This window comes from Panthera uncia, chromosome A2 (genome assembly GCF_023721935.1).
Source record: "Panthera uncia isolate 11264 chromosome A2, Puncia_PCG_1.0, whole genome shotgun sequence".
Classification (NCBI taxonomy): Eukaryota; Metazoa; Chordata; class Mammalia; order Carnivora; family Felidae; genus Panthera; species Panthera uncia.
Window position 1 is genome coordinate 156764465 of NC_064816.1, and position 24268 is coordinate 156788732.

The 24268-nt window shown below is 40.8% G+C and overlaps 1 protein-coding gene across 1 annotated transcript in view; it reads right to left on the reverse strand.

Moving 5' to 3' along the window:
• The window catches only part of LOC125930498 (uncharacterized), a 61431-nt gene extending 38679 nt beyond the window's left edge, over positions 1-22752 (reverse strand). Inside the window, 3 exon segments of the mRNA XM_049642315.1 lie at positions 7627-7754; positions 7757-8562; positions 21353-22752. Coding sequence (XP_049498272.1) covers positions 7627-7754; positions 7757-8562; positions 21353-22224 — 1806 coding nt within the window. The 5' untranslated portion in view covers positions 22225-22752.
• Between the last annotated feature and the right edge of the window lie 1516 nt (positions 22753-24268).

Consider the following 24268-nt stretch of genomic DNA (forward strand, 5'->3'; position numbering starts at 1 on the left):
TTGAATATGTAGATTGTTGGGGTACTATCAACATTTTAACAATATTTGTTCTTCCAATGCATGAACATGGAATATTTTTCCATTTTTTGTGTCTTCTTCAATTTCTTTCATAAGCTTTCTATAATTTTCAGTGTATAGATTTATCACCTCTTTGGTTAGATTTATTCCTAGGTATTTTATGGGTTTTGGTGCAATTGTAAATGGGATCGATTCCTTGATTTCTCTTTCTGTTGCTTCATAACTGGTGTATAGATATGCAATCGATTTCTGTGCATTGATTTTATATCCTGTGACTTTGTTTTATGTTTATTTATTTATTTATTTATTTTTAATATATGAAATTTCCTGTCAAATTGGTTTCCATACAACACCCAGTGCTCATCCCAAAAGGTGCCCTCCTCAATACCCATCACCCACCCTACCCTCCCTCCCACCCCCCATCAACCCTCAGTTTGTTCTCAGTTTTTAACAGTCTCTTATGCTTTGGCTCTCTCCCACTCTAACCTCTTTTTTTTTTTTTCCTTCCCCTCCCCCATGGGTTTCTGTTACGTTTCTCAGGATGGAACTGGAGAGTGTGAGGCTAAGTGAAATAAGCCATACAGAGAAAGACAGATACCATATGGTTTCACTCTTATGTGGATCCTGAGAAACGTGACTTTTGAATTCATAGATAAGTCCTAAGAATTCTTTGGAGGAATCTTTTGGGTTTTCCATATAGAGTATCATATCATCTGCAAAGAGTGAAAGTTTGATTTCCTCCTTGCCAATTTGGATGCCTTTTATTCCTTTGTGTTGTCTGATTGCTAAGGTTAGGGCTTCCAATACTGTGTTGAATAACACTAGCAATAGTGGACATCCTTGCCCTTCTCCTGACCTTAGGGAGAAAGCTCTCAGTTTTTCACCATTGAGGATGATATCAGCAGTGGGTCTTTTGTATATGGCTTTTATGATCTTGAGGTATGATTCTTCTATCCCTACTTTCCTGAGGGTTCTTATAAAGAAAGGATGCTGTATTGTGTCAAATGTTTTCTCTGCATCTATTGAGAGGGTCATGTGACTGTTTTCCTTTCTTTTATTGATGTGATGTATCACATTGATTGGTTTGTGGATATGGAACAAGGCCTGCATCCCAGGTATAAATCCCATGGATCGTACTGAATAATTATTCTAAAGTATTGTTGGGTCCAGTTGGCTAGTATCTTGTTGGGAATTTTCGCATCCATATTCACCAGGGAAATTGGTCTATAGTTCTCGTTTTAGTGGGATCTTTGTCTGGTTTGGGAATCAAGATAATGAGTTTGAGTTTGGAAGCTTTCCTTCCATTTCTATTTTTTAGAAAAGCTTCAAAAGAATAAGTGTTAACTCTTCTTTAAATGTTTGGTAGAATTCCCCTGGAAAGCCCTACAGCCCTGGACTCTTGTTGGTAGGGAGATTTTTGATTACTAATTCAATTTCTTTACTGGCTATGGGTCTGTTCAAATTTTCTATTTCTTCTTATTTCAGTCTTGGTAGTTTATATGTTTCTAGGAATTTGTCCATTTCTTCCAGATGGCCCAATTTATTGGCATATAATTGTTCCTAATATTCGCCTATTATTGTTTGTATTTCTGCTGTGTTGGTTGTGATCTCTCCTTTTTCATTCTTGATTTTATTTATTTGCATTTTTTCCTTTTTCTTTTTGATCAAACTGGCTAAAGGTTTATCAATTTTGTTAATTCTTTCAAAGAACCAGCTTCTGGTTTCATTGATCTGTTCTACTGTTTTTCGTTTTTGTTTTTCATAGCATTGATTTCTGCTTTGCTCTTTATTATTTCCCATCTCCTGTTGGTTTGGGGTTTATTTGCTGTTCTCTTTCCAGTTGTTTAAGGTATAAGGTTAGGTTGTGTACCTGAGACCTTTCTTCCTTCTTTAGGAAGGCCTGGATTGCTATATACTTCCCTCTTATAACCACATTTGTTGAGTTCCAGAGGTTTTGGGCTGTGGTGTTATGTTCATTGGCTTCCATGTACTTTTTTTTTTTTTTTTGATTTCATTTATTTTTGGGACAGAGAGAGACAGAGCATGAACGGGGGAGGGGCAGAGAGAGAGGGAGACACAGAATCGGAAACAGGCTCCAGGCTCCGAGCCATCAGCCCGGAGCCCGACGCGGGGCTCGAACTCACGGACCGCGAGATCGTGACCTGGCTGAAGGCGGACGCCCAACCGACTGCGCCACCCAGGCGCCCCTATGTACTTTTAATCTCCTCTTTAACTTCTTGGTTAAGCCATTCATTCTTTAGCAGGACGTTCTTTACTCTCCAAGTATGTGTTGTCTTTCCAAATTTTTCCTTGTGGTTGATTTTGAGTTTCATAGTGCCATAGTCTGAAAATATGCACGGTATGATCTCGATCTTTTTGTACTTGTTGAGGGCTGATTTGTGTCCCATATGTGATCTATTCTGGAGCATGTTCCATGTGCACTTGAGAAGAATGTGTATTCTGCTGCTTTGGGATGACATGTTCTGAATATATCTGTTAAGTCCACAGGTCCAGTGTGTCATTCAAAGCCACTGTTTCATTGGTTTTCTGCTTAGATGATCTGTTTATTGCTGTAAGTGGGGCGTTGAAGTCCCCTAATCTTTTGGTGTTATTATCAATGAGTTTCTTTATGGTTGTGATTAATTGGTTTCTATATTTGGGTGCTTTCATGGTGAAGGCACAAACGTTTACAATCGTTAGGTCTTCTTCGTGGATAGACCCCTTAATTACTATATAATGCCCTCCTTCATCTCTTGTTGCTGTCTTTATTTTGAAATCTAGATTGTCTGATATAAGGATGGCTACTCTGGCTTTCTTTTGGAGACCATTAGCATGATAGATGGTTCTCCATCCCCTTACTTTCTATCTGAAGGTTACTTTAGGTCTAAAATAGGTCTCTTGCAAACAGCATAAAGATGGATCTTGTTTTCTTATCCATTCTGTTACCCTATGTCTTTTGATTGGAACATTTAGTCCACTGACATTTAGAGTGAGTACTGAAATTTATGAATTTATTGCCATTTTGTTGCCTGTAGAGTTTGAGTTTCTGGGGATGTTCTTTGGTCCTTTCTAGTCTTTGTTGCTTTTGGTCTTTTTTTGTTTTGGTTCATCTTTTCTCCCCTCAGATAATCCCACTTAAAATTTCTTGCAGGGCTGGTTTGGTAGTCGCAAACTTCTTTATTTTTCATTTGTCTGGGAAACTCTTTATCTCTCCTTCTATTTTGAATGACAGTCTTGCTGGATAAAGAATTCCTGGCTGCATATTTTTCTGATTCAGCACATCGAATATATCCTGCCACTCCTTATTGGCCTGCCAAGTTTCTGTGGATAAGTCTACTGAGAACCAGATCTGGCTTCCCATGTAGGTTAAGGACTTTTTTCCCTTGCTGATTTCATAATTCTTTCCTCGTCTGTGTATTTTGTGATTTGATTATGATAAGCTTTGTTGATCTTTGATTTTTGTTGAATCTAATGGGAGTTCTCTGTGCTTCCTGTATTTTGATGTCTGTGTCTTTCCCTAGGTTAGGAAAGTTTTCTAAAATTATTTGTTCACATAAATTTTCTACCCCTTTTTCTCTCTCATCTACTAGGGCCCCTATTATTCAGATGTTTTTCCTCTTTAATAAGTCTCTGAGTTCTCTAAATCTTATATCATACTCTTTTGCCTTCGTTTCCCTCTTTTTTTTTTTCCTGCTTCATTATTCAACAGAAGTTTGGCCTCTACATCGCTGATTTGCTACTCTGCTTCATCCATCCTTGCCGCCGTGGCAACCACTTGAGATGTATCTCAGTCTAGCATCTAGTACTGACAAATTTTAATTCTTTTATCTCAACAGAAAGGGATTCTATGCTTTTTTAAGCTTCAGCTAGTATTCATATGATCGAGATTCTACATTTTGGTTCAGACATTTTGCTTATATCCGTGTTAAGTCCCTGGCTGTCATTGTTTCCTGTTCTTTTTTGGGGTGAATTCCTTTGTTTAGGAAGAAAAGGATTAATAAAAGAAAAACTAAAAATTAAAAACAATACAAAAATATCACATAAAGGATGTTAGGTCCTAAGTGTGTTTTGGTCTGATTGTTGAAAGGAGCTTGATGTAACAGAGGAAAAGGGGAAAGAAAAGAAAAGAAAAAGAAGGGGAAAAAAGTAGGAAACATTTGAAAATATTTTTTATAAAGAATACAATAAAATTGAATAAAATGAAATTATGAAAGTAAAATAGAATAAAAATTTACAAAAGAAGTAAAAAATGCAGTAGAAAATTTTAAGGAACATATTTTTATAAAAATGGAAAATAAAAATAATTTTTTTCTTTCTGTACTCAAGAACAAGAAAGGAAGAGAAAAAAATATTAAATAAATGGATCAGCAAACAGAATGAAATATGAATGAAATTACATCCAGTTTCCCCTAGAAGTTGAACTATGGAGCACTTTATAGTCCAGAGAATACACTAAGCAGGTGGAGAGACTTGTTGTAGTCCTCTAGAGCTTCGTTAGCGCAGTTGGATGGGGCTTGGTGTAATGGCTCTGTTCTCCACTGTATGGCGCTGCTAGGGTTACTGGTGTGGATCATTGTGGCATGTGTATGCGTGAATGCGCATGCATGGGAGAGGTGTAAATGGCGTCACCCAGGTACCCAGTCTCCAGCATCAGAACTCTGTGCTCTCACCCATGGGCAAACATGCAACCGTACTTTGTCTCCAGCTTCCATCCACTCCCCACTTCTACACTATCCATGACCAAGCAATCAAGTGGCACCTCCCTTCTGAATTTTGTCTCAGATGGAGCTGTGTTTCCAAACTCCTCACTTCTGAGGGCCCTGGGGCTTGAACCCACTCTGGCCCTCTGTGGAAGTGTCTTACCAAGCAATGGCCAGGTGCTGGTGGCTCCTGGGAACGTTTGTGTGGTGGCGCTACTGCAGATGCCCAGAGACTACTACTGCCAACCTGACCCACAAAATTTTCACGTGATCATGTAGCAGCAGCGTCTCAGAGATTATGGCAAATCACAACATACATGTGGTGCCAGACTTCACCACCCTTAACGCCCTTGTTCCAACACCAGAAAATAGCTGTTCTCTGAAGTCTGCTGGGACCTTTGACTGTGGGTAGGCCACACGGCCTCTACCAAATGTCCTCTTATCAAGGTAACCACCTCTCACCATGTGGCCTGAGGAGCCCTCAGACCTCACTGTCTGCTCCTAGGGATTCGCCCTCCCCACCACAGCATCGCCAAGTATTGAGCTGCAGAGTTTCCAACTCTGTGTTCCCCTGTTTATAGAGTCCCCCTTAATGGTATTGAAACTCTGCTTTATCCTTTCTGTTTCCCGGTCAGTCCCTTATGGGTGTTTCCACTCTTTCTCTTTCTCTCCAGCTGCTTTTGGGGGGAGTATTTTCCTGAACTCTACCCCCTGTATCTGTCCTTCTCTACACAAGCAAAAACAACTCCCTACCCTCCTTGGGTTCTCTCTCCCCAAATCACCTTTCTGTGCCTCGTACCTGCCAAGTTCTGTGGCTCAAGTTATGCAGATTGTTGTATTAATCCTCAGGTACATTTTCTGGGTGTGCAAAAATGCTTTGGTGCTTATCTACCTATATTTCAGGGTCAAGAGAAGCAGAAAACTTCCATGCTACCCTGCCATCTTGGCCCTTCTCCTGAGCGACTATTTCTAAAGGGATTGTGAGCTTCTTTGTGTTGTGCTTCTCTTATCCTCAAGATTAACTAAAAGTACAGTCTATACCTATGTGTGTTGAGGAAAACTGGGAGAGATATATGTCCCTTCGGGCAAAATGGGTTTGGACATGGAGAAGCCAATTTCAAGATGGCAGAGCAAGGAGAGTTTCCATAAATGACATATGACTACTAGAACATATTGGTACAACATGTAAATGTGCTTCGGGAAATGCTATAATGGATTATGTGAGAAGGACCAAGTAGAAAAGTAGAAAAGGGATAAAGACCCTCCTACTGCTATCCATATATTAAAAGGAATTTTTGCTCTAGGAAAACCAGAAAGGCCTCTGCAGCCTTGGTTACACATAATTTCTATCAGTGCATAATGAATGAATCCAAGGAGAATGTGGTGTTTGACTGGCAGAGGGTTTAAGGATGTGGCTGGGAACTTCCAAGGAAAAGGAGGAGAAATATCTTGAGGGTAGACCAAGACTAGTTCCAAAATCATCTTGAACTTTACCAAAAAATGAAACTCACCCCTGTGTTCTTAGAATAGGTAGCAAAAGTGGATTGCCTGGGAGGCTCAGTCAGTTGAACATCCTACTCTTGGTTTCAGCTCTGGTCATGATCTCATGGTTTGTGGGTTCAACCCTGCATTGGGTTCTGCACTGATGTGTGGAGCCTGCTTTGGATTCTCTTGATCTCTGCCTCTCCCCTGCTAAAGCTCTCTCAAATAAATCAATAAATACATTTTAAAGAAAATAATAAAGAAAATTATAGCAAAGATGTTTTCCAAGAAAAAGAGCACTCCAATTTTATAGAAATATGAGAGAACAGAAAATTTTTATTATAACAACAACAAACAAATAATTCAACTGGGAGGGGGCGGTATGTGCAGTAAGTAATAAAGGTCTGAGGTGATGGAGGTGAAGTGGCAACAGTTAGTTTCACATGAAAAGGAGAGAACTGGTTATTCAGCAAATATGTTGCATTGAAGTCAAAGAGTTGCCGTAGATATATCTGAATACAGCAAACAGTTCTTTTCTGTGTTGAATCTCTGTCTTTCAACTGCTCTTTCTGGCATTTCACTTAGTTGAGTTCTGAGAGGTCTATTTTCCAAACAACTCTTTGTTCTTCAGTGGGCAGCTTATAAGGAACAATTTGAATCCTTCTGTAAAACTGTTACTAAATAAATTTCCATTCATCTGGAAAGAATTCTATAAGCCTCTCCATCAATAGATTATCCAACACAAAGAACTAATCTTTCTTTTTTTATTTTGTATTTATTTATTTAAATTTATTTATTTTTGAGAGACAGAGAGAGACCGAGCACAAGTGGGGGAGGGGCAGAGAGAGAAGGAGACACAGAATCTGAAGCAGGCTCCAGGCTCTGAGCTGTCAGCACAGAGCCCCACGTGGGGCTCGAACTCACAACCATGAGATCATGACCTGATCTGAAGTCGGACACTTAACCGACCAAGCCAGGCAGGCACCCCAAAGAACCAATCTTTCTAACAAACTGTATGGGGAAGGTGATCACTGTGTCCCAAAGGCAAAAACAAGTGAGTAGAAGTCACAAAGGGAGAGGGTACACCAATCTAGAAAGAATCTAGATTTTATTCAGGATAAATAGGTAAAGTTTGGGGTCATCTTCTTAGAAGAGCATCAATATGTTCTACTCTGGAGTTCCACAAATTGAGAATTTGTCCCTCCCCTGTTAAGTCAATCAAATATCTACCAATTGCCAACAGTGAACCTGATTATACCCCTTAGTCTTGAGAGTCTGAGAGACAGAAGGAAGAGTGCTCCAAGGTTGGTGAATGAGTTGGGGGATGAGGGGTTGGGGAGGGCCAGCACAAAATGGGTAGGAAATAAGGAGATCTTCTCATTCAAGTTAATCTTCCATAAACAGGTGAAAGAAAAAAAACAAAAGCCTTCTTCAGTGCTCCTATGATAAATTCAAGTAGTCAACATTGACTCTCAATTTGATAACTGGAATTTTGTTGCTTTAGGACATAGAAAACCTCTTTCTCTGCCAATTCTCTCTCCATGTTTTGCTTCATTTCTGTCACTCCAGTTTATCTTCCAGCTTTCTGGTTTTGTCTTCAAACTCCCTTCTTAGCTGCACCCTCTGTCTCTCTAGCTCTGCTCTGTAAAGTTTTTGCATCACTTGTATTTGTTTCTGAATTTCCTCTTCAGCCTTTTGGTACATCTTATTAGTGTAGCATCTTCCTTCATGCTCAGCCACCACTCACTGGACCAGGGCCAGCAGCTGGTTTCTCTGGGCCTCCTGCTCAGCTTCTGTCACCAGATTGTTGAAAATGCAGTAGCGATCACTAAACTTCCCCACCAGCTCTTGGATACCTTCTGGTGTTTCCTTTAAGTATTCATGGAAATTGATGCCATCCAAGTCATCTTTCTGGGTGAATAAGAGAATCATGTATCTCCTAGCTCTGAGTCCAAACATTTGCAGGATCTTTTCCATGGCCTTGTGCTCTTCCTGCATGTACCGGCCCAGCAGGACCACCAGGAGCAGAGCATGAGGCCCTGGGGAGGTCAGGAAGATGCAGGGAGCAATCTCCTTGCAGGTGTCAGCATCCTGTGCCTCGGTGTCAAAAATGACAGGCATATCCATGGCCGCAATTTCTCTTCCCTGCCACCTGCTGCTCCCTTTGTTACAGGTCTTGGTGACTGATGCCGCAATGCTGGAATGAAACACTTTCTCTCTGAGGATGCTGTTGCCTGTGACACTTTTCCCTGCTCCAGTCTTACCCACTAAGACAAGTCTCAGCTGTGAAGCTCTTCCATCTTGGTCTCTAAGCCCTGGTACATCAAGAAACAAAAGCCATAGCATTAGGATGGACCTCCAGCTGCTTCCTTATAGGGCCCCCCATTTCACCTCACACACACCCCTCCTCTGTTGCCCCAGGGTCCCCTCCCATAAATGACTGCTGCACTCCCAGGAACTCTATAGAAGGCTTCTAAAGAAGCTTATTCGAAGTCTATAGAAAGCTTGAAGTTCTCTTGCAATACTTGGGGAATGCCCAAGTACTTTCCAGGATTTCCTGGAGCTTCTAACTCTTCCTGGGTAAGAGATTTTTCTGTGGGCTCTAAGTAGCTCACAGAAGAGGAAACAAAATATTGTAGTTTAAGAAGAGAATTCTGAGCTGCTGCTGCTGGTAGTTGTTCCTCATAAGAGCAATGCAGCAAGTAACACAAAATTTGACTTTGGGGCATCTCAGTGGGAGACCCCTGCCACACCATTTTTATTCAAAATGGAAATTTTCTTCTGCCATTAAGAAGCCAGCCAGGGGGGTTACACAGGCCAACACAACCTTGCAGGGTAAAAGGGATGCTTGTGTGGAAAGACAAAGTGTCTTTTTCTATTTCGTGTGTGCAACCACCCTGTCAAGGATTGTGACATGAGAGAGAACAATATAATTTATATTTAAAGTTAAAAACCTTCGCTTAGAATCCAGTGAAGCTTTTATATTCTAAATTAAGACATTAAAGAATTATAGCCAGAAAATACCGACATTTCTCTAAGGTTATTACAAAATCTCTTGATACACAAAAAATTAAAGAAACGGAGCACCTGGGTGGCTCAGTCGATTGAGCATTGGACTCTTGATATCGGCTCAGGACATGATCCCAGAATTGTTGGGTTGAGTCCCACATCAGGCTGCATGCTGAGCAGGAAGTCTGTTTAAGATTATCTCTCTCTTTCTCTCTTTGTCTCCCTCTTCCTCTCTTCTCCGTCTCTGTTTCTTAAAAATATGGAGGGGCACCTGGGTGGGTCTGTCGGTTGAGTGCTGGACTTCTACTCAGGTCATGATCCCGCTATTTATGGGTTCCAGTCTAGCTTTGGGCTCTGTGCTGACATCTCAGAGCCTGGTGCCTGTATCCAATTCTGCGTGTCCCTCTCCTTCTTTTTGCCCTTCCCATGCTCATTCTCTCTCTCTCTCTCTCTCTCACACACACACACACACACACACAAATGAATAATTTTTTTAATTTTTAATGAGAGAAAAAAAGGATACAGTTGAGTGCATTAGTAGAGTTATACTTTCTTAGCTTCACTAGATTAAGCATATTCTACTTCCTAGGACAGTTGACAGGTAATCCCAGCTCAGCATAACAATTCTCACATTTTTCAGAATAACTGTGCCTTAAGTTAAACAACAAATCATCTATATAGCTCTTGTGCATTTCTTTTCAGTAATTCATTGCATATCTCTTCACTGTCTCTATATGGTCCCCATCTTCAGGATTTATAAAGCACAGAACCACCCTCGACCCAGGTGGAAGATAAGAGTGAATCATATTTGAAAGCCTGTTTCTCCAAGGAGGCAGACCCTGCCAGAACAGCCCTTGAGTGAGGCTGATTCCTGAATGGGAATCCTGTATTATAGCCATCCATCTCTCCGTGAACATAATGCATATGTTATGACACTCACAACATTAGAGACACTACTATAAACTGCATTTATTTGTCAGAGACAGCAACAGCATTGATCCAGTCCCTTAGACCCAAAATCTAGCAACTGCCCTCGATTCTTCCCTTCCCTTCCCTTCCCTTGCTCTCCCTTTCCTTTCCATATCAGCACATTCTCTGAGCTCCACCTGCAAATCTGTCTACTTTTCTCTCTCCACTTTGAAGGCCATCACACTAGCTCCCACTACAATCAGAATCCAGACCTCCAGAGTCTCCCAGCTGGTCTCTCTGCTTCCATTTGGTCCCCTTCCATCTACTCTGTCAATTGGAATACTCTTTTTAAAATGCCAATGGAGCAGAGAAGAGATATTGCAGAAGCTCCAGCTCTGGGTTCCACAAAATCTGTAGTTGGTCCCCACCTCCTTCCAAGGATTATTAGCAAAACCATCCCCAATGCAGAGTCCACACATGCTAACCAGATCCCTGGCCTGAGACAGGTAGATTTCCAGAAACCGAGAACACTGAATACAGAATGGCTAAGATTATCAAAGGAAACATGTGGATGGGAGTTCAGATTATTATTTAGTTAGAATCCCTATGCAAGACTCCAACTTTGGGACAGCCTGAGGGCATCTCCCTAGCGAGGAGGAGTAGGGAAATCACGGGAGGAGAACCAGAAAGGCGTTTTACCCAGAGAGAGTGGACAGGGTGGACAGGAAAGAAAAAGCAGAGGAGATGAAGAGGAGATCAGATACAGGGGTGGAAACATTTTGCTCCAGCCGGATGAGGGCTGGCTGTCAGCACAAGAGAACCCCTCTACTCGCTGTCCTCCCCCAGCCCAGCCCGGGAGGACTGGATCTCACTGATCTCACCGCAGCTGTTCCTGGGGTCACCAGGGCTGCAGCACGGACCGCTGTTAGAGGTTGCCATTCAATGTGAATTCCTGCCATAGAGAAACATAATGTGTGGTTTTAGGGAGGTGGACGGTACTGGAAGCCTCAACCTCGTGTAGCCAACAGTTTCTTCTCTTCTGCACACTTGCCACTTGGTTTCCCTGCCCTATTTCCCAAGGCTTCTCTGCTCTCCACATTTGGGCTCATCTTCAGATTGTTCCCTTTTCTCCACACAATCATGCACTTCTGGTGGTCTGTTAGCACTCCTTCAGGGTGGCCTTCCCCTGGGATGCTGAGGATTTACTGACAGACCCCTTCCACTCCCCTTAAGAAGCCAGACTTGCCTAAACACGCATTCTTTGCTAATAAATTCCTTTCTTTGTCTTCTCATTTAATGCCCTCTCCCTGCCTTTAAAGACATTTCTTCTGTAGCTCAGTGGAGAGCCCCCTTATTTGCAAGATGAGATGCTGCCTGATTCATGAATCTTCCATAAAACCAATTTTCTTCCTGAATAGTGTTTCCTAACAAAATTACTGGAGAAAACTTTGACAAGGACAGGCTGAAAATGCTAGTTGTTCAGGACAAGCTCCTCTGATGGGAAGTTGTTGCATTTACATGACTCCTGAAACAGAATGCTACAGGCACCAGTGACTGTCACAACAAAGTTTATTGGAATGAGAGGCAAGGCCGACCGATCGGGACCAACACTCTTTATCAGAGTGCGGCTTCGAACAGCCGGGGTACAGAGTTTTTATAGCTGATTACATCGTTTTATCATCACCTGGGAACAAAACAGAGAAATAGTTCCCAGATGAGTTAGAAACAGTTCCCAGATGAGTTAGAAACAGTTCCCGGATGAGGTGATTATTTTAGACTTTCTGCCATTAAGTTGTAACCAGTGGATCTCCTTGACCCTACCTCTGATGCTCTTTTCTTTGAACTTTTGTTTCCTTCATTGGTGAAGCCTAATTTACAAGAGTAAAGCAAGGCTGTTATCTCTTAACTTTCAGTGTCAGAACAAAGCTGTTATTCTTCAAGCTACAGTGTCAACACAAAGCTGTTATCTCTCAAGCTACACGTTAGCCCTACACTACAATTTCACCCTTACAAAGTCATCAAAACAATGTACAACACTGTGAGCAAGACAGACTTCTCTTGTAAGAAGAGTTCTTTGTTTATCCTTTTAGAACAGGGAATAGGAAAGAGCTTTTTGTAAAGGGAGAAGAGAAATCACAGAATTTTTAAAAAGCATCTTTGGACACAAGTTGGTGTTGGTGATGGGTGTTAGGGAAGGGGAGGATAACAGAAATACCGAAACAAAAGTTATCTGGGTGTTTCTTAAGGTCCTTCTTCCAGCTTGTGGGCTCTCTATTCATTCTGGAGTGCTGTGCTGTGTATCCCAGCTCAGATGTCAAATCAAAAGACTGCACTTCTGGACATCCGGATGGCCAACAGGCACATGAAAAGATGCTCAACGTCGCTCCTCATCAGGGAAATACAAATCAAAACCACACTCAGATATCACCTCACGCCAGTCAGAGTGGCCAAAATGAACAAATCAGGAGACTATAGATGCTGGCGAGGATGTGGAGAAACGGGAACCCTCTTGCACTGTTGGTGGGAATGCAAATTGGTGCAGCCACTCTGGAAAGCAGTGTGGAGGTTCCTCAGAAAATTAAAAATAGACATACCCTCTGACCCAGCAATAGCACTGCTAGGAATTTACCCAAGGAATACAGGAGTACTGATGCATAGGGGCACTTGTACCCCAATGTTTATAGCAGCATTCTCAACAATAGCCAAATTATGGAAAGAGCCTAAATGTCCATCAACTGATGAATGGATAAAGAAATTGTGGTTTATATACACAATGGAGTACTACATGGCAATGAGAAAGAACGAAATATGGCCCTTTGTAGCAACGTGGATGGAACTGGAGAGTGTGATGCTAAGTGAAATAAGCCATACAGAGAAAGACAGATACCATATGGTTTCACTCTTATGTGGATCCTGAGAAACTTAACAGAAACCCATGGGGGAGGGGAAGGAAAAAAAGAGGTTAGAGTGGGAGAGAGCCAAAGCATAAGAGACTCTTAAAAACTGAGAACAAACTGAGGGTTGATGGGGGGTGGGAGGGAGGGGAGGGTGGGTGATGGGTATTGAGGAGGGCACCTTTTGGGATGAGCACTGGGTGTTGTATGGAAACCAATTTGACAATAAATTTCATATATTGAAAAAAAAAAGACTGCACTTCTGACAACACAAAGAAATAAAAGGCATCCAAATTGGCCAAGAGGAGGTCAAACTTACACTCTTCGCAGATGACATGATACTCTATATGGAAAACCCAAAAGATTCCATGAAAAAACTGCTAGAACTGATCGATGAATTCAGCTAAGTTGCAGGATATAAAATCAATGCACAGAAATTGGTTGCATTCCTATACACCAATAATGAAGAACAGAAAGAGAAATCAAGGAATTGATCCCATTTACCATTACACCAAAAACCATAAAATACCTAGGAATAAATCCAACCAAAGAGGTGAAAAATCTGTACACTGAAAACTAGAAAGTTTATGAAAAATGGAAAAAGATTCCATGCTCCTGGATAGGAAGAACAAATATTGTTGAAATGTCAATACTACCCAAAGCTATCTACATATTCAATTCAATACCTATTAAAATAACACCATCATTCCTCACAGAGCTAGAACAAACAATCCTAAAATTTGTATGGAACTAGAAAAGACCCTGAATAGCCAAATGAATCTTGAAAAAGAAAACCAAAGCTGGAGGCATCACACTCCCAGACTTCAAGCTGTATTACAAACCTGTAATCATCAAGACAGTATGGTATTGGCACAAAAACAGACACTCAAATCAATGGAACAGAATAAAGAACCCAGAAATGGACCCACAAACGTATGGTCAACTAATCTTTGACAAAGCAGGAAAGAATATCCAATGGAATAAAGATAGTCTTGTCAGCAAGTGATACTGGGAAAACTGGACAGCGACATGCAGAAAAATGAACCTAGACCACTTTCTTACACCATACACAAAAGTAAACTCAAAATGTATGAGACCTAAATGTAAGACAGGAAACCATCAAAATACTCAAGGAGAATGCAGGCAAAAAAAACAAAACAAAACAAAACAAAACAAAAAACAAACAAACAAAAAAAACACCTCTTTGACCTTGGCTGCAGCAACTTTACTCAACACGTCTCTAGAGGCAAGGGAAACAAAAGCAAAAGTGACCTATTAGGACCTCATCAAAATAAAAATCTTCTGCACAGCAAAGGAAACAATCAGCCAAAGTAAAAGGCAACTGACGGAACGGGAGAATATATTTGCAAATGACATATCAGATAAAGGGTTAGTATCCAAAATCTATAAAGAACTTATCAAATTCAACACCCAAAAAACAAATAATCCAGTGAATAAATGGACAAAAGACATGAATAGACACTTCTCCAAAGAAGACATCCAGATGGCCAACTGACACATGAAAAAAAAATGCTCAACATCACTCATCATCGGGAAAATACAAATCAAAACCACAGTGAGACAGCACCTCATACCTGTCAGAATGGCTAACATTAACAAATCAGGCAACAATAGATGTTGGTGAGGATGTGTAGAAAGAGGATCTCTTTTGCACTGCTGGTGGGAATGAAAACTGGTGCAGCCACTCTGGAAAACAGTATAGAGGTTCCTCAAAAAATTAAAAATAGAACTACCCTACGACCCAGCAGTTGCACTACTAGGTATTTAGCCAAGGGATACAGGTGTGCTGTTTTGAAGGGGCACATGCACACCAGTGTTTATAGCAGCACTATTAACAATAGCCAAAGTATGGAAAGAGCCCAAAGTATGGAAAGAGCCCATATCAATGGATGAATGGATAAAGAAGATGTGGTATATATATGCAATGGAGTATTACAAGCAATCAAAAAGAATGAAACCTTGCCATTTGCAACTATGTGGTTGGAGCTAGAGGGTATTCTGCTAGGTGAAATTAGTCAGAGAAAGACCAATATCATATGACTTCACTCATATGGGAACTTTAAGACACAAAAAAGATGAACATAAGGGAAGGGAAGCACAACTAATATAAAAACAGGGACGGGACAAAACATAAGAGACTCTTAAATATGGAGAACAAACAGAGGGTTCCTGGAGGGGTTGTGGGAGGGGAGATGGGCTAAATGGGTAAGGGGCATTAAGAAATCTACTCCGGAAAACATTGTTGTAAATATGCTAACTAAGAGGTAAATTAAAAAATAAATAAATCATTAAAAAGAAAGAAAGTAAGAAAGCATTCACACCTTAGCACATACTAAAACTGTAGCCCATCAAAGCAGAAAGACTATCTTAAAGGGAGTCAGAAAGAACAGACAGATGACATTTGAGGAAGGGATATTTGGAGTTATACTTTTTTTTTATTTAGAGAGATATAGCATGAGCTGGAAGGAGCAAAGAGAAAGAGAACCCCAAGCAGGCTCTGTGCTGTCAATGAAAAGCCCAATGTAGGGCTTGATCCCAAGAACTGTGAGATCATGACCTGAGCACAGAACAAGAGCTGAACGCTTAACTCACTGAGCCACTCTAGCACCCTTGATTTTTTTAAGTAAGCTCTACATCGAACATGGGGCTCGAACCCATGACCCTGAGAGCAAGAGTCAGGCACTATATCAACTGAGCCAGGCAGAGTAACAGAGGAAGCCAAGAAACAGTGGAGGCAGATTTTCAGTGTGCTGAGAGAAAACGACAGCCAACCTGAAATCCTAGACTCAGAATCACTGTCAAAAATAAGGACAAAATACATGCACACATTTCAGGTAACAGAGACTGAGAGTTCTTGCCAACAGCACAATCTCATTAGAGGAACTTGTAAAGAATGTATCTGAAGCAAAAGGAAAGTAATCCAGATAGTAAGTCACAGAGAAAAAAAAAGTAAGTTTAAACGAATGCAAACTATGTAAAATAATACTAATGCTTCATAAAGTTTAAAAGCGGGGGAAATTAGAAAATTAAATATTCAATAATAACAATATATAGATTGGGGTTAAGGGTGGGAATGGAATTAAAATGTTCTAATTTGTTGTATACGAAGAAGATTAAAATATAGATTTCTTGAGATTTTGAGAAGTTAAGAATGTATGTTGTAATCACTGGGCGATTTCAGGAAAAGCATAGATAATTTCCAAACCAGTAGAGAAAAACATAAAATGTGGGGGGAATAAAACTAAATAATTCAAGTTAAACCACAAAGAGGAAGGGGAAGAAAGAGAAATATGGAACAGGTTGGACACATAGAAAGTAAAAAATAAAACTTCATGCATCCCAATAGGTCACAAGTTTTAATTATGATAAATGCACTAAAGTTTTCAGTTAAAAAAAAATAAAGAGTTTTGGAGGGGACTGAAGAAGAAATTCAAGTCAAAAACGTTAAGTGAGGGAAAACTTGAAAGCAACAGTATAGGTAAACCTACAAGCAAATTCTAAACAAATAAGAACAGAATATCAAACTACATAGAATTTTCGTTCAATAATTATCAAGAGCTTATCATGTGCCAGGCACTGTTCTGGGCAACTGAATACATCAGCAATGAGAGCTGGTAAGGATCCTTGCCTTTCTGAATCATTTAGTGGTCTTTGAAGGAGCAGAAAATGAACAAAAATTTGTAAATTACAAAAGATATGAGATGTTCCTTTGTATAAGAAGGAAAATCACAGAGGAGGGTAAAGAGGGGAGAGAGCAGAGAAGATGAGTTGAATGCACACCACGGTCTTGAAACACCTGCCCTGCTCATGTAACTAGTGTAAGTAGTCCCATTCATCAAGATAAAACACGGTTTTACAATGTAATGCACCACAAAGGGAGGCATCACATGTATGAAGGGAATAATCGAATCAGAAGAGGAAATAGACAAATCTCCATCATGGTGATAGATTTTAACACACATCTCTCATTTCTAGAACAGGAAGATAGAAAAAAATCAAAAAGTAGACAGAAGATTTAGGCAACATGATTAATAAGTCTGATCTAATGAGCATATGTAGACTATTTCAGAAAACTTCCAGCCAGCTGTTTTCAAGTACATAGGAAACATTTATTATCATTACTCTTACATTTATCCAAGAAGAAATGCTTAAAATTTTTATAGTATTAAAATAATATAGACAACATTTCCTCACCACAATGTAATTAAAAGAAAAGTAAATAAAATGTCATATGTTTAGCAATTGGAGAACACAGTTTTAAATAACTGATGGGTCAAAAGAGACAAAACAGAAACTGATCAATATTTGGAATGAAGTGTAATTAAATAACTGCATTTCAAAGTTATGAAAAATTAAAATTTAGCTTTCAGTGTGCCTATTAGGAAAGAGAAAGAATGAAAATTAATTAGCAAAATACATATCTGCTTCTGATTCTGTGTCTCCCTCTCTCTCTGCTGCTCCCCCACTCATGCTCTGTCTCTCCCTCTCTCTCTCTCTCTCTCAAAAATAAATAAGCACTTAAAAAAATTTTAGTTTCACTGAAGTGTAAAGCTTCTACTGTCCCTGGCATATGCCACTCCCTGAGAAGAACCTGCACTGTAGACAGGGCTCCTTAGAGCTCTCCACATCCTGCCCTTCTCCTCCTGTCCTTGCCTTGGCTCTGATTGCTCATGGGCTAGGGGAGAAGAAGCAGGAACACTGAAGACCAGTCAGGTGTAGTCTGGCCTTGGTGGGGGTGGGGGATGGTGGCAGCATACTTAGTGGCTCTTTCCCCGCCCAGGAGACCTTTAATGAGTCTTTAGAGAGTCTTCCCTGGGAATCTGCAATCACAAGTCCAACAAACAGCCACTCTCTCCCCTCCCGCCAGTTACTTCAATGTCTGTTCCTGGTGCCTGGACTTCCAGAGCTCTGGTCCACACAGAAGCTGTTGGGATCCCTGCTGGGCCCCTGGGCAAGTCCCCTTCAAACTGGCTTTGGCTGCCTCCCTACTGTGTGGCCCACATTTGATATGAGGAACCTAGCTTTTGCCACCCCCCGCCCCTTAGTGAAAGTTTTGACTGCTTCCAAGACAGCCACCACCGTTTGTACCCTGCTCCCTCCACAGAACACAGCAATAGCCTTCATGTATCCCATGGGACCAGCAGGGAGCAAAGCCAAACTCCAAAGGACACACATCAAGTCTCTTAACATACACCACCCACATCCCTCTGGCAGCATCAAAGTCCTGAGGCCACCTCACTAGCTTTCGGGAAGAGGGAACCTCCATCTCGCTGGACATGGCACGCAGAGAGGAGTCCCTGTGGGGCTTCCCTTATATAGTCACACGGTTTCACCTGGGTCACCTTCTGCACTGGGGAGATGGCTGGCTCAGTTGGAAGAGCATGCAACCCTTGACCTCATGGTCATGAGTTGGAGTCCCACATTGGATGTAGAGATTACTTAAATAAAACCTAAAAAAAAAAAAAGTCCTTTCTTCTTGACCCCTTCAAATATCTATCAAATTAGTTGAAGGAATAAATCTCACAAAACTGGTTTTCGCTTCTTCCTTTGGGCATCCTATGTGGATCTTCTGGCATATAGCTTTTGACTGTGGGGTATTGGCAATTAGAAAGATTCAGCTGAAATTGGAGATATTTATGTTAATATCCACCCACATTTACCCCAAGCCTTTCACATAACCTTTGGACCCAGATTTCAAGTTAATGCAGGTCACTTATATTGGACCCTACCTTTGACATCTGATATTCAACTTGTCACAAACCTAACTGAACGTTGTTGCTCCTGACTCTACCCTTCCCCTGAAAATCTTACCTGTCACCCTGAACTTTCCTGTTTCTGAACAGAAGCATGATCATCCTACCCATCACCCACATGGACACATCCTACACATCCTTCACAGAAGACTTCACACCTAAATCCTTCCTCAGGTCTTCTTCTATAAATCCTTGTTTAAATGCCCCATCATGAGTCATGACTATCACATATTTCAACAACAGGGATCATGCACACATTAAACGCTGGAAATACCACAATCTTCAGCACTGAAATAGAACCATCTTCAGAGAAAACTGGGACATAAAATATGTTAAGAGAAGTGAGTGAGCAATATTTCAATTGTCAAGTGAAGAGATAATGATTTATTTGATTTACTCGTTTTTTCTCTGGGTATGTGTTACCTTCCAAAATAGAACCTAAGGTTGGGAAAAAAGAAATTAGCTCACGTAAGCTGCACATTCAAACAGCCCTCGCACAGGTTAATTGTATTAAGAATGCTTCTGCATATCTCTGAGGGAAAATATCCTTTAAATGGTTCTTAAATGAAAAACCTCAAGACAGGGCATGAATACTTTGCTCCCTAAAGATACTATCACACAGATGAGTCACTTACAAGGAAGTACTTTTGAAAATAAGAATTGCATGATGGCAGAGAGTACTTTGGTCTTGCTCTATCATTTGACACATGTTTTCTCATAAGAGGATTTTTCTTCCGTGTTGTTTTTACTGCATTCTGAATACTTCTGATGAATCTTAGAAAGAACAGGTGTTTAGAATCTTATGTTTTCCAGATTCAATCTCTAATCTGTCTCCCTAATATTCACTCATTGGTAAATATTCTCAGTCATGTTCACGGACAAAAAAAAAAAAAAAAGGACGACTGTAAAAATTCTAATAATTTGGATTTGGAGTGTCTGCAATCCTCATGAGTGACAGAAAGTCACCCATCTAACTGAATTTTCTCTATGATTTTAGCAAGACAGAACCTTTCATCTACTCACTGCAAATGTCACACCATGGAAGGGTAAGGAGAGATATTTCTGGTGGAAGAAAACAAACACTACAGGGAATTTTAAGCCATCAACAACAATAAAGACGTTCTGAAAGAGAAGTGGGCATCATAAGATTTATGAATCAGATTCTAGCAAGAAAAAGGTGGTCTTCTCTCATTAGGTACTTGGAGAAAGTTTAGAGAAAGGGCAACTTACAAGCTGTAGACACAGGGAATTTGCAAATCACAAGGGACATTACTAGTATCGGTGAAAAATTACAACCCAACCCTGAGAGAGTGAACAAAGACTGGAACACAGAAGGAGAGTTGGGTACAAAGGCCACCAAGGGAGGAGCTATGACCTTTGGCATAGGACTGCAGCTAGTCAGAGATGGCCCTGCAGAGATAGAGGTGGGAGAATGGATACCCCAGCCTTGCTTTTCTACTTCCACAGGGTCTCTGACTTAGACTTCCCATTAGCCAGCCAGGCAGAAGTCAGAGAGCAAGAGATCCCACTAATGTAGTGCATATATATCAGCCTCATGGGGCAAAGAGCTAAGGTGAAGTGTGATTCTACAGAGGCAAATGAAAAATATGTGGCCCAGATGGGGATTTTTCTAATACAATTGGAGACATCTTAAGTTAGGATGGTCCCTAAAAAAAGAAAAGAGAGAAACACAGTAAAAGAAACCTGTGACTTTCAGATCTCCATGAATCACAGTACAATCTTTCCAGAGAAACCAAATACCTCCCTAACATAGGACTTGTGGCCATGCGGTGCAACGACAAATGTGACCAGTGGTTCAGACACTTAACATGTGCAGGATTTCTGATTTGAATTTTCCTGAGTCTTTGAACTCTATATGCCATTGCCTGATTATGCCAACTTTGTGTGAAGAGGGACAGGTGGGAAGGGGAGGCGGTGGGGACTGAGAGCTAGGAAGAGGCTCCATTCTGGTTAATTCTCGCTGCATAATAAGCCATTCTGAAGCTCAGTGGTTAAAAACAAAAACCATCATTTATTTGTTCTCATAAAGCTGCAATTTGGGCAGGACTCAGCGGGAATGGATCATCTTTGCTTTCTGCAACTTCGTCTGAGATGGCGGGGCAGCCGGAGGGCCCGCTTCTGTGTTGCCTCACTTGCATGGCGGGCAAGTTGGTCTGAGTCATAAATGAAAGGTGAGCTGGGAAGTGGGCCAGTGACTTCAGGCCCTCTGCATGGGGCCTCTCAAGAGGCAGCCTGGGCTTTCTCACAACATGACAGTCAAGTTCCAAGGGTAAGAACCCCAACAGGGCAAGGAAGCATTGCCCATATGTAACCTTAGAGTCACAAGGTGTTGCTTCAACCATCTGCTATTAATTGAAACAGTCCCAGATCTGCTCAGTTCCAAGGTAGAGGACACAGGCCCCGCAACTCAGTGGCAGGAGTAACAGGATCAGGTTATAGGAAGAATAAGTAGAAGCTATTGTCACAGCTGTCTATGGAAACTACAATCTACCACTATCGCAAATCATCGTAAATTCAGAAGAAAAAATGAAATGGTCTTTACTACCAAAACATATACCATATTTTTGGAAGCACCCACATAATCATATTTAAAACATGTTCAAATATGCCCTTCTCAGCTTCTTCCCTGATATTTTTTGTTTCTTCAGCATACTTCCTCTTTAGACATTTTATTTTTTCCTCCCGTTCTTCCTGTGATTTATCAGCATATTCCTTTTCTACTAGTTTAATTTCATTATTTAATTGATTGGTGTAGATCTTCTTCAGGTCTTCTTCCCATTGCTTCAGCCTCTTCTCTGTGTCCTCGTAAATGGCATCGGTAAAGTAAGCCCCTCCATTGCTCTTCACCATCTCCTCTATCAGCTCCACCAGCTCCTGCACTTGAGCTTCCTTCTCGGCCTCTGAGGCTCTGTTGTTGAAGGCACAGTAGCGGTTCCCACACTCGCTGATGATGTTTCTTAGTTTCACATCTGCATCTGCTAAGAAGTCACTCAGTCTCTGCTCCTCCAAGTTATCTTTGCGAGTGAACAATATGATCATGTGCTTCAAGGCTGGCTTCCCAAAGAGAGCCTTGATCAATGCCATGGTCTTCTGCTCTTCATCCGTGTAGCGGCCCAGCTGGAGGACCAAGACAATGGCGTGGGGCCCAGGACAGGAGTAGAGGACACACTGGCTGATTTCCCTGCACGTGGTATCCAGGGTCTCCTTGGTGTCAAAGAGCCCTGGGGTGTCAACAACAACAATTTTCCTCCCCTTCCATTCCTGGGATGCTCTTTGACAGCTGGAGGTGACAGCATGGGGAGCAACTCTAGACTCAAAGACTCTACTCCCCAGGATGGTGTTTGCCATTGCGCTCTTTCCACTTCCAGTTTTCCCCACTAGTACAATCCTCAGAGTGTTGTCCTGAGGGTCTGCCATGTCACTACCAGGAGTCTCTGTGGTGTAAAGCAAAGGAAGGAGAAGAAAAAGAGTCAAAGAAGGTAAATGGAAACCATCACCTCGCTCCTATGACCTATGTGTTCCTCCCTGAAATCCTGCAGTAGTCTACTATCCATGTTGGTCCCATAAAGACAGAAAGATGAGACAATTCAATCACCATGGAAAAACAAAGTAGTTAAAGAGTTCCCCTACAAAAGAGTACCAGGTCCAGATGGATTCATGGGAATCTCACTTAACCTTTCTTAAACTATTCCTGATGGCTTAAAACAGAAGGAAACCTTTCCAATTCTTTCTATGACACAAGTGTGATATTGATCCCAAAGGTTAACAAAGATTTAACCAATATATAAAGCTACAGACATGTCTCATTTGCGAATACTAATGCAAAAATCCCAAATAAATTGTCAGACACTAAAAAGTAATACCCCACAATTACATGTGATTTATTTCAGAAATACGAGGCTGGTTCAATATGAGAAAATGGATTGTTACAACACATCTCTAGTAGTACACTAAGAAGAAAAATACCTCGATGCAGAAGAGACAATTCCCCAAATTCAACACTGATTTAATAGATACTTCTTTAACGTGATTTTATATAAATATAAGTTAAAAATTTTTGTCACCACTTTTTTCCCTGCAGCTAAAATAGTTGACTATTACATTCATTTGGATGACTGAAGAAAGAAAATTAGCCTGTACAGTCAAAAAAGAAAAGAACGATGAGGGAGGACTAGCTCTACCAGATAGTAAAATATTTTAGCCCCTATAATTAAGGCAGTAGGATGTGTGTGTGAACAGAGACAGAACGGAAAACAAAAACAGACAATTCAGAAATAGACCAAATTGGTGTACTATATTCATGAGTATCCAGTTCAATTGTAGTACGTTACATTTATCTTCCGTAAGGCGGCATCTCACAGCAATGGGGAGAAAGATGGACTAATAACCAGCATTGGGATAAGTACAAAACCACACAGAAAAAGACAAAACTGCACCCACGTCTTCATGCCATTCGCATACTAAATACATTAGAAATATAAACACTAAAAATCAATCCACATAAATACTAGAAGAAACTCAGACATATCCTTTGTAACCTAGGGGCGGGGCAACTCTTTCTAAGATTTGAAAGATTGTAAGGAAAAGGATTCATACATCTGACTACATAAAGATCTAAAAGACAGTGGGAGACAATGAACACCACAGACAATTAAAATATGAATGTCAGACTATATCAAAGAGGGTTAATTCTCCTCTTATACAAAGAATACCTAAAAGTAGAAAGACAAATGTCCAATAACTCGATAGAAAATGGAGCAAGACATAGGAATAAACAGTTGAAAGAAAAAAAAAGAAATGTCAATGCTCCTCAACTATGTAAAAATATATGAACACTCATTTAAAGTAGAGGAAAATAAATCCAACATAGGAAAATAAAAAAACTAAATATAACAAATTAAAGTTACACTGAGATACTATCTCTCCACTTACAGATTTGGCAAAAGTCCAAAAATTTGCTGCTATAATCAGTCGGTAAAGGTTTAGAGGAAACAGGTTTTCTCCTCCATGGCTAATGAGAATAGAAAAACAGTCTAAAACCTACAAAGGAGAAATTAGCAATATCACACAAATTACATATACATTTATTATTGGATTGTGAGTCCCAATTTTAGGATTTATGCCTATAGCAGACAAGGACAGGTCATCCCTAAACGTGCAACTTTGGCATACTGACTATTTCATACAAAAGTAACTTAAGATACAGCCTGTGTGGCAAGATTACTAAGACCCTCTTCTGCCCCCTGCAAGCAGGAAACAAATCTCCCGTGTAAAAGGTGCCCTTCCTGTCCCAGGAGGTAAAGAGACACCCTTATGACCAGGGATGGGAGATTTAGAGCCAAGAAGACTGTATAAACAGCCCGCTACTTTCTACAAATTTACTATCCCAGCCCAAAGTCTCTTTAGAATTCCTGCCTAACAGATGCTCCCAAAGTTAAGTTTTCCTTGTTTTGTCAATCCC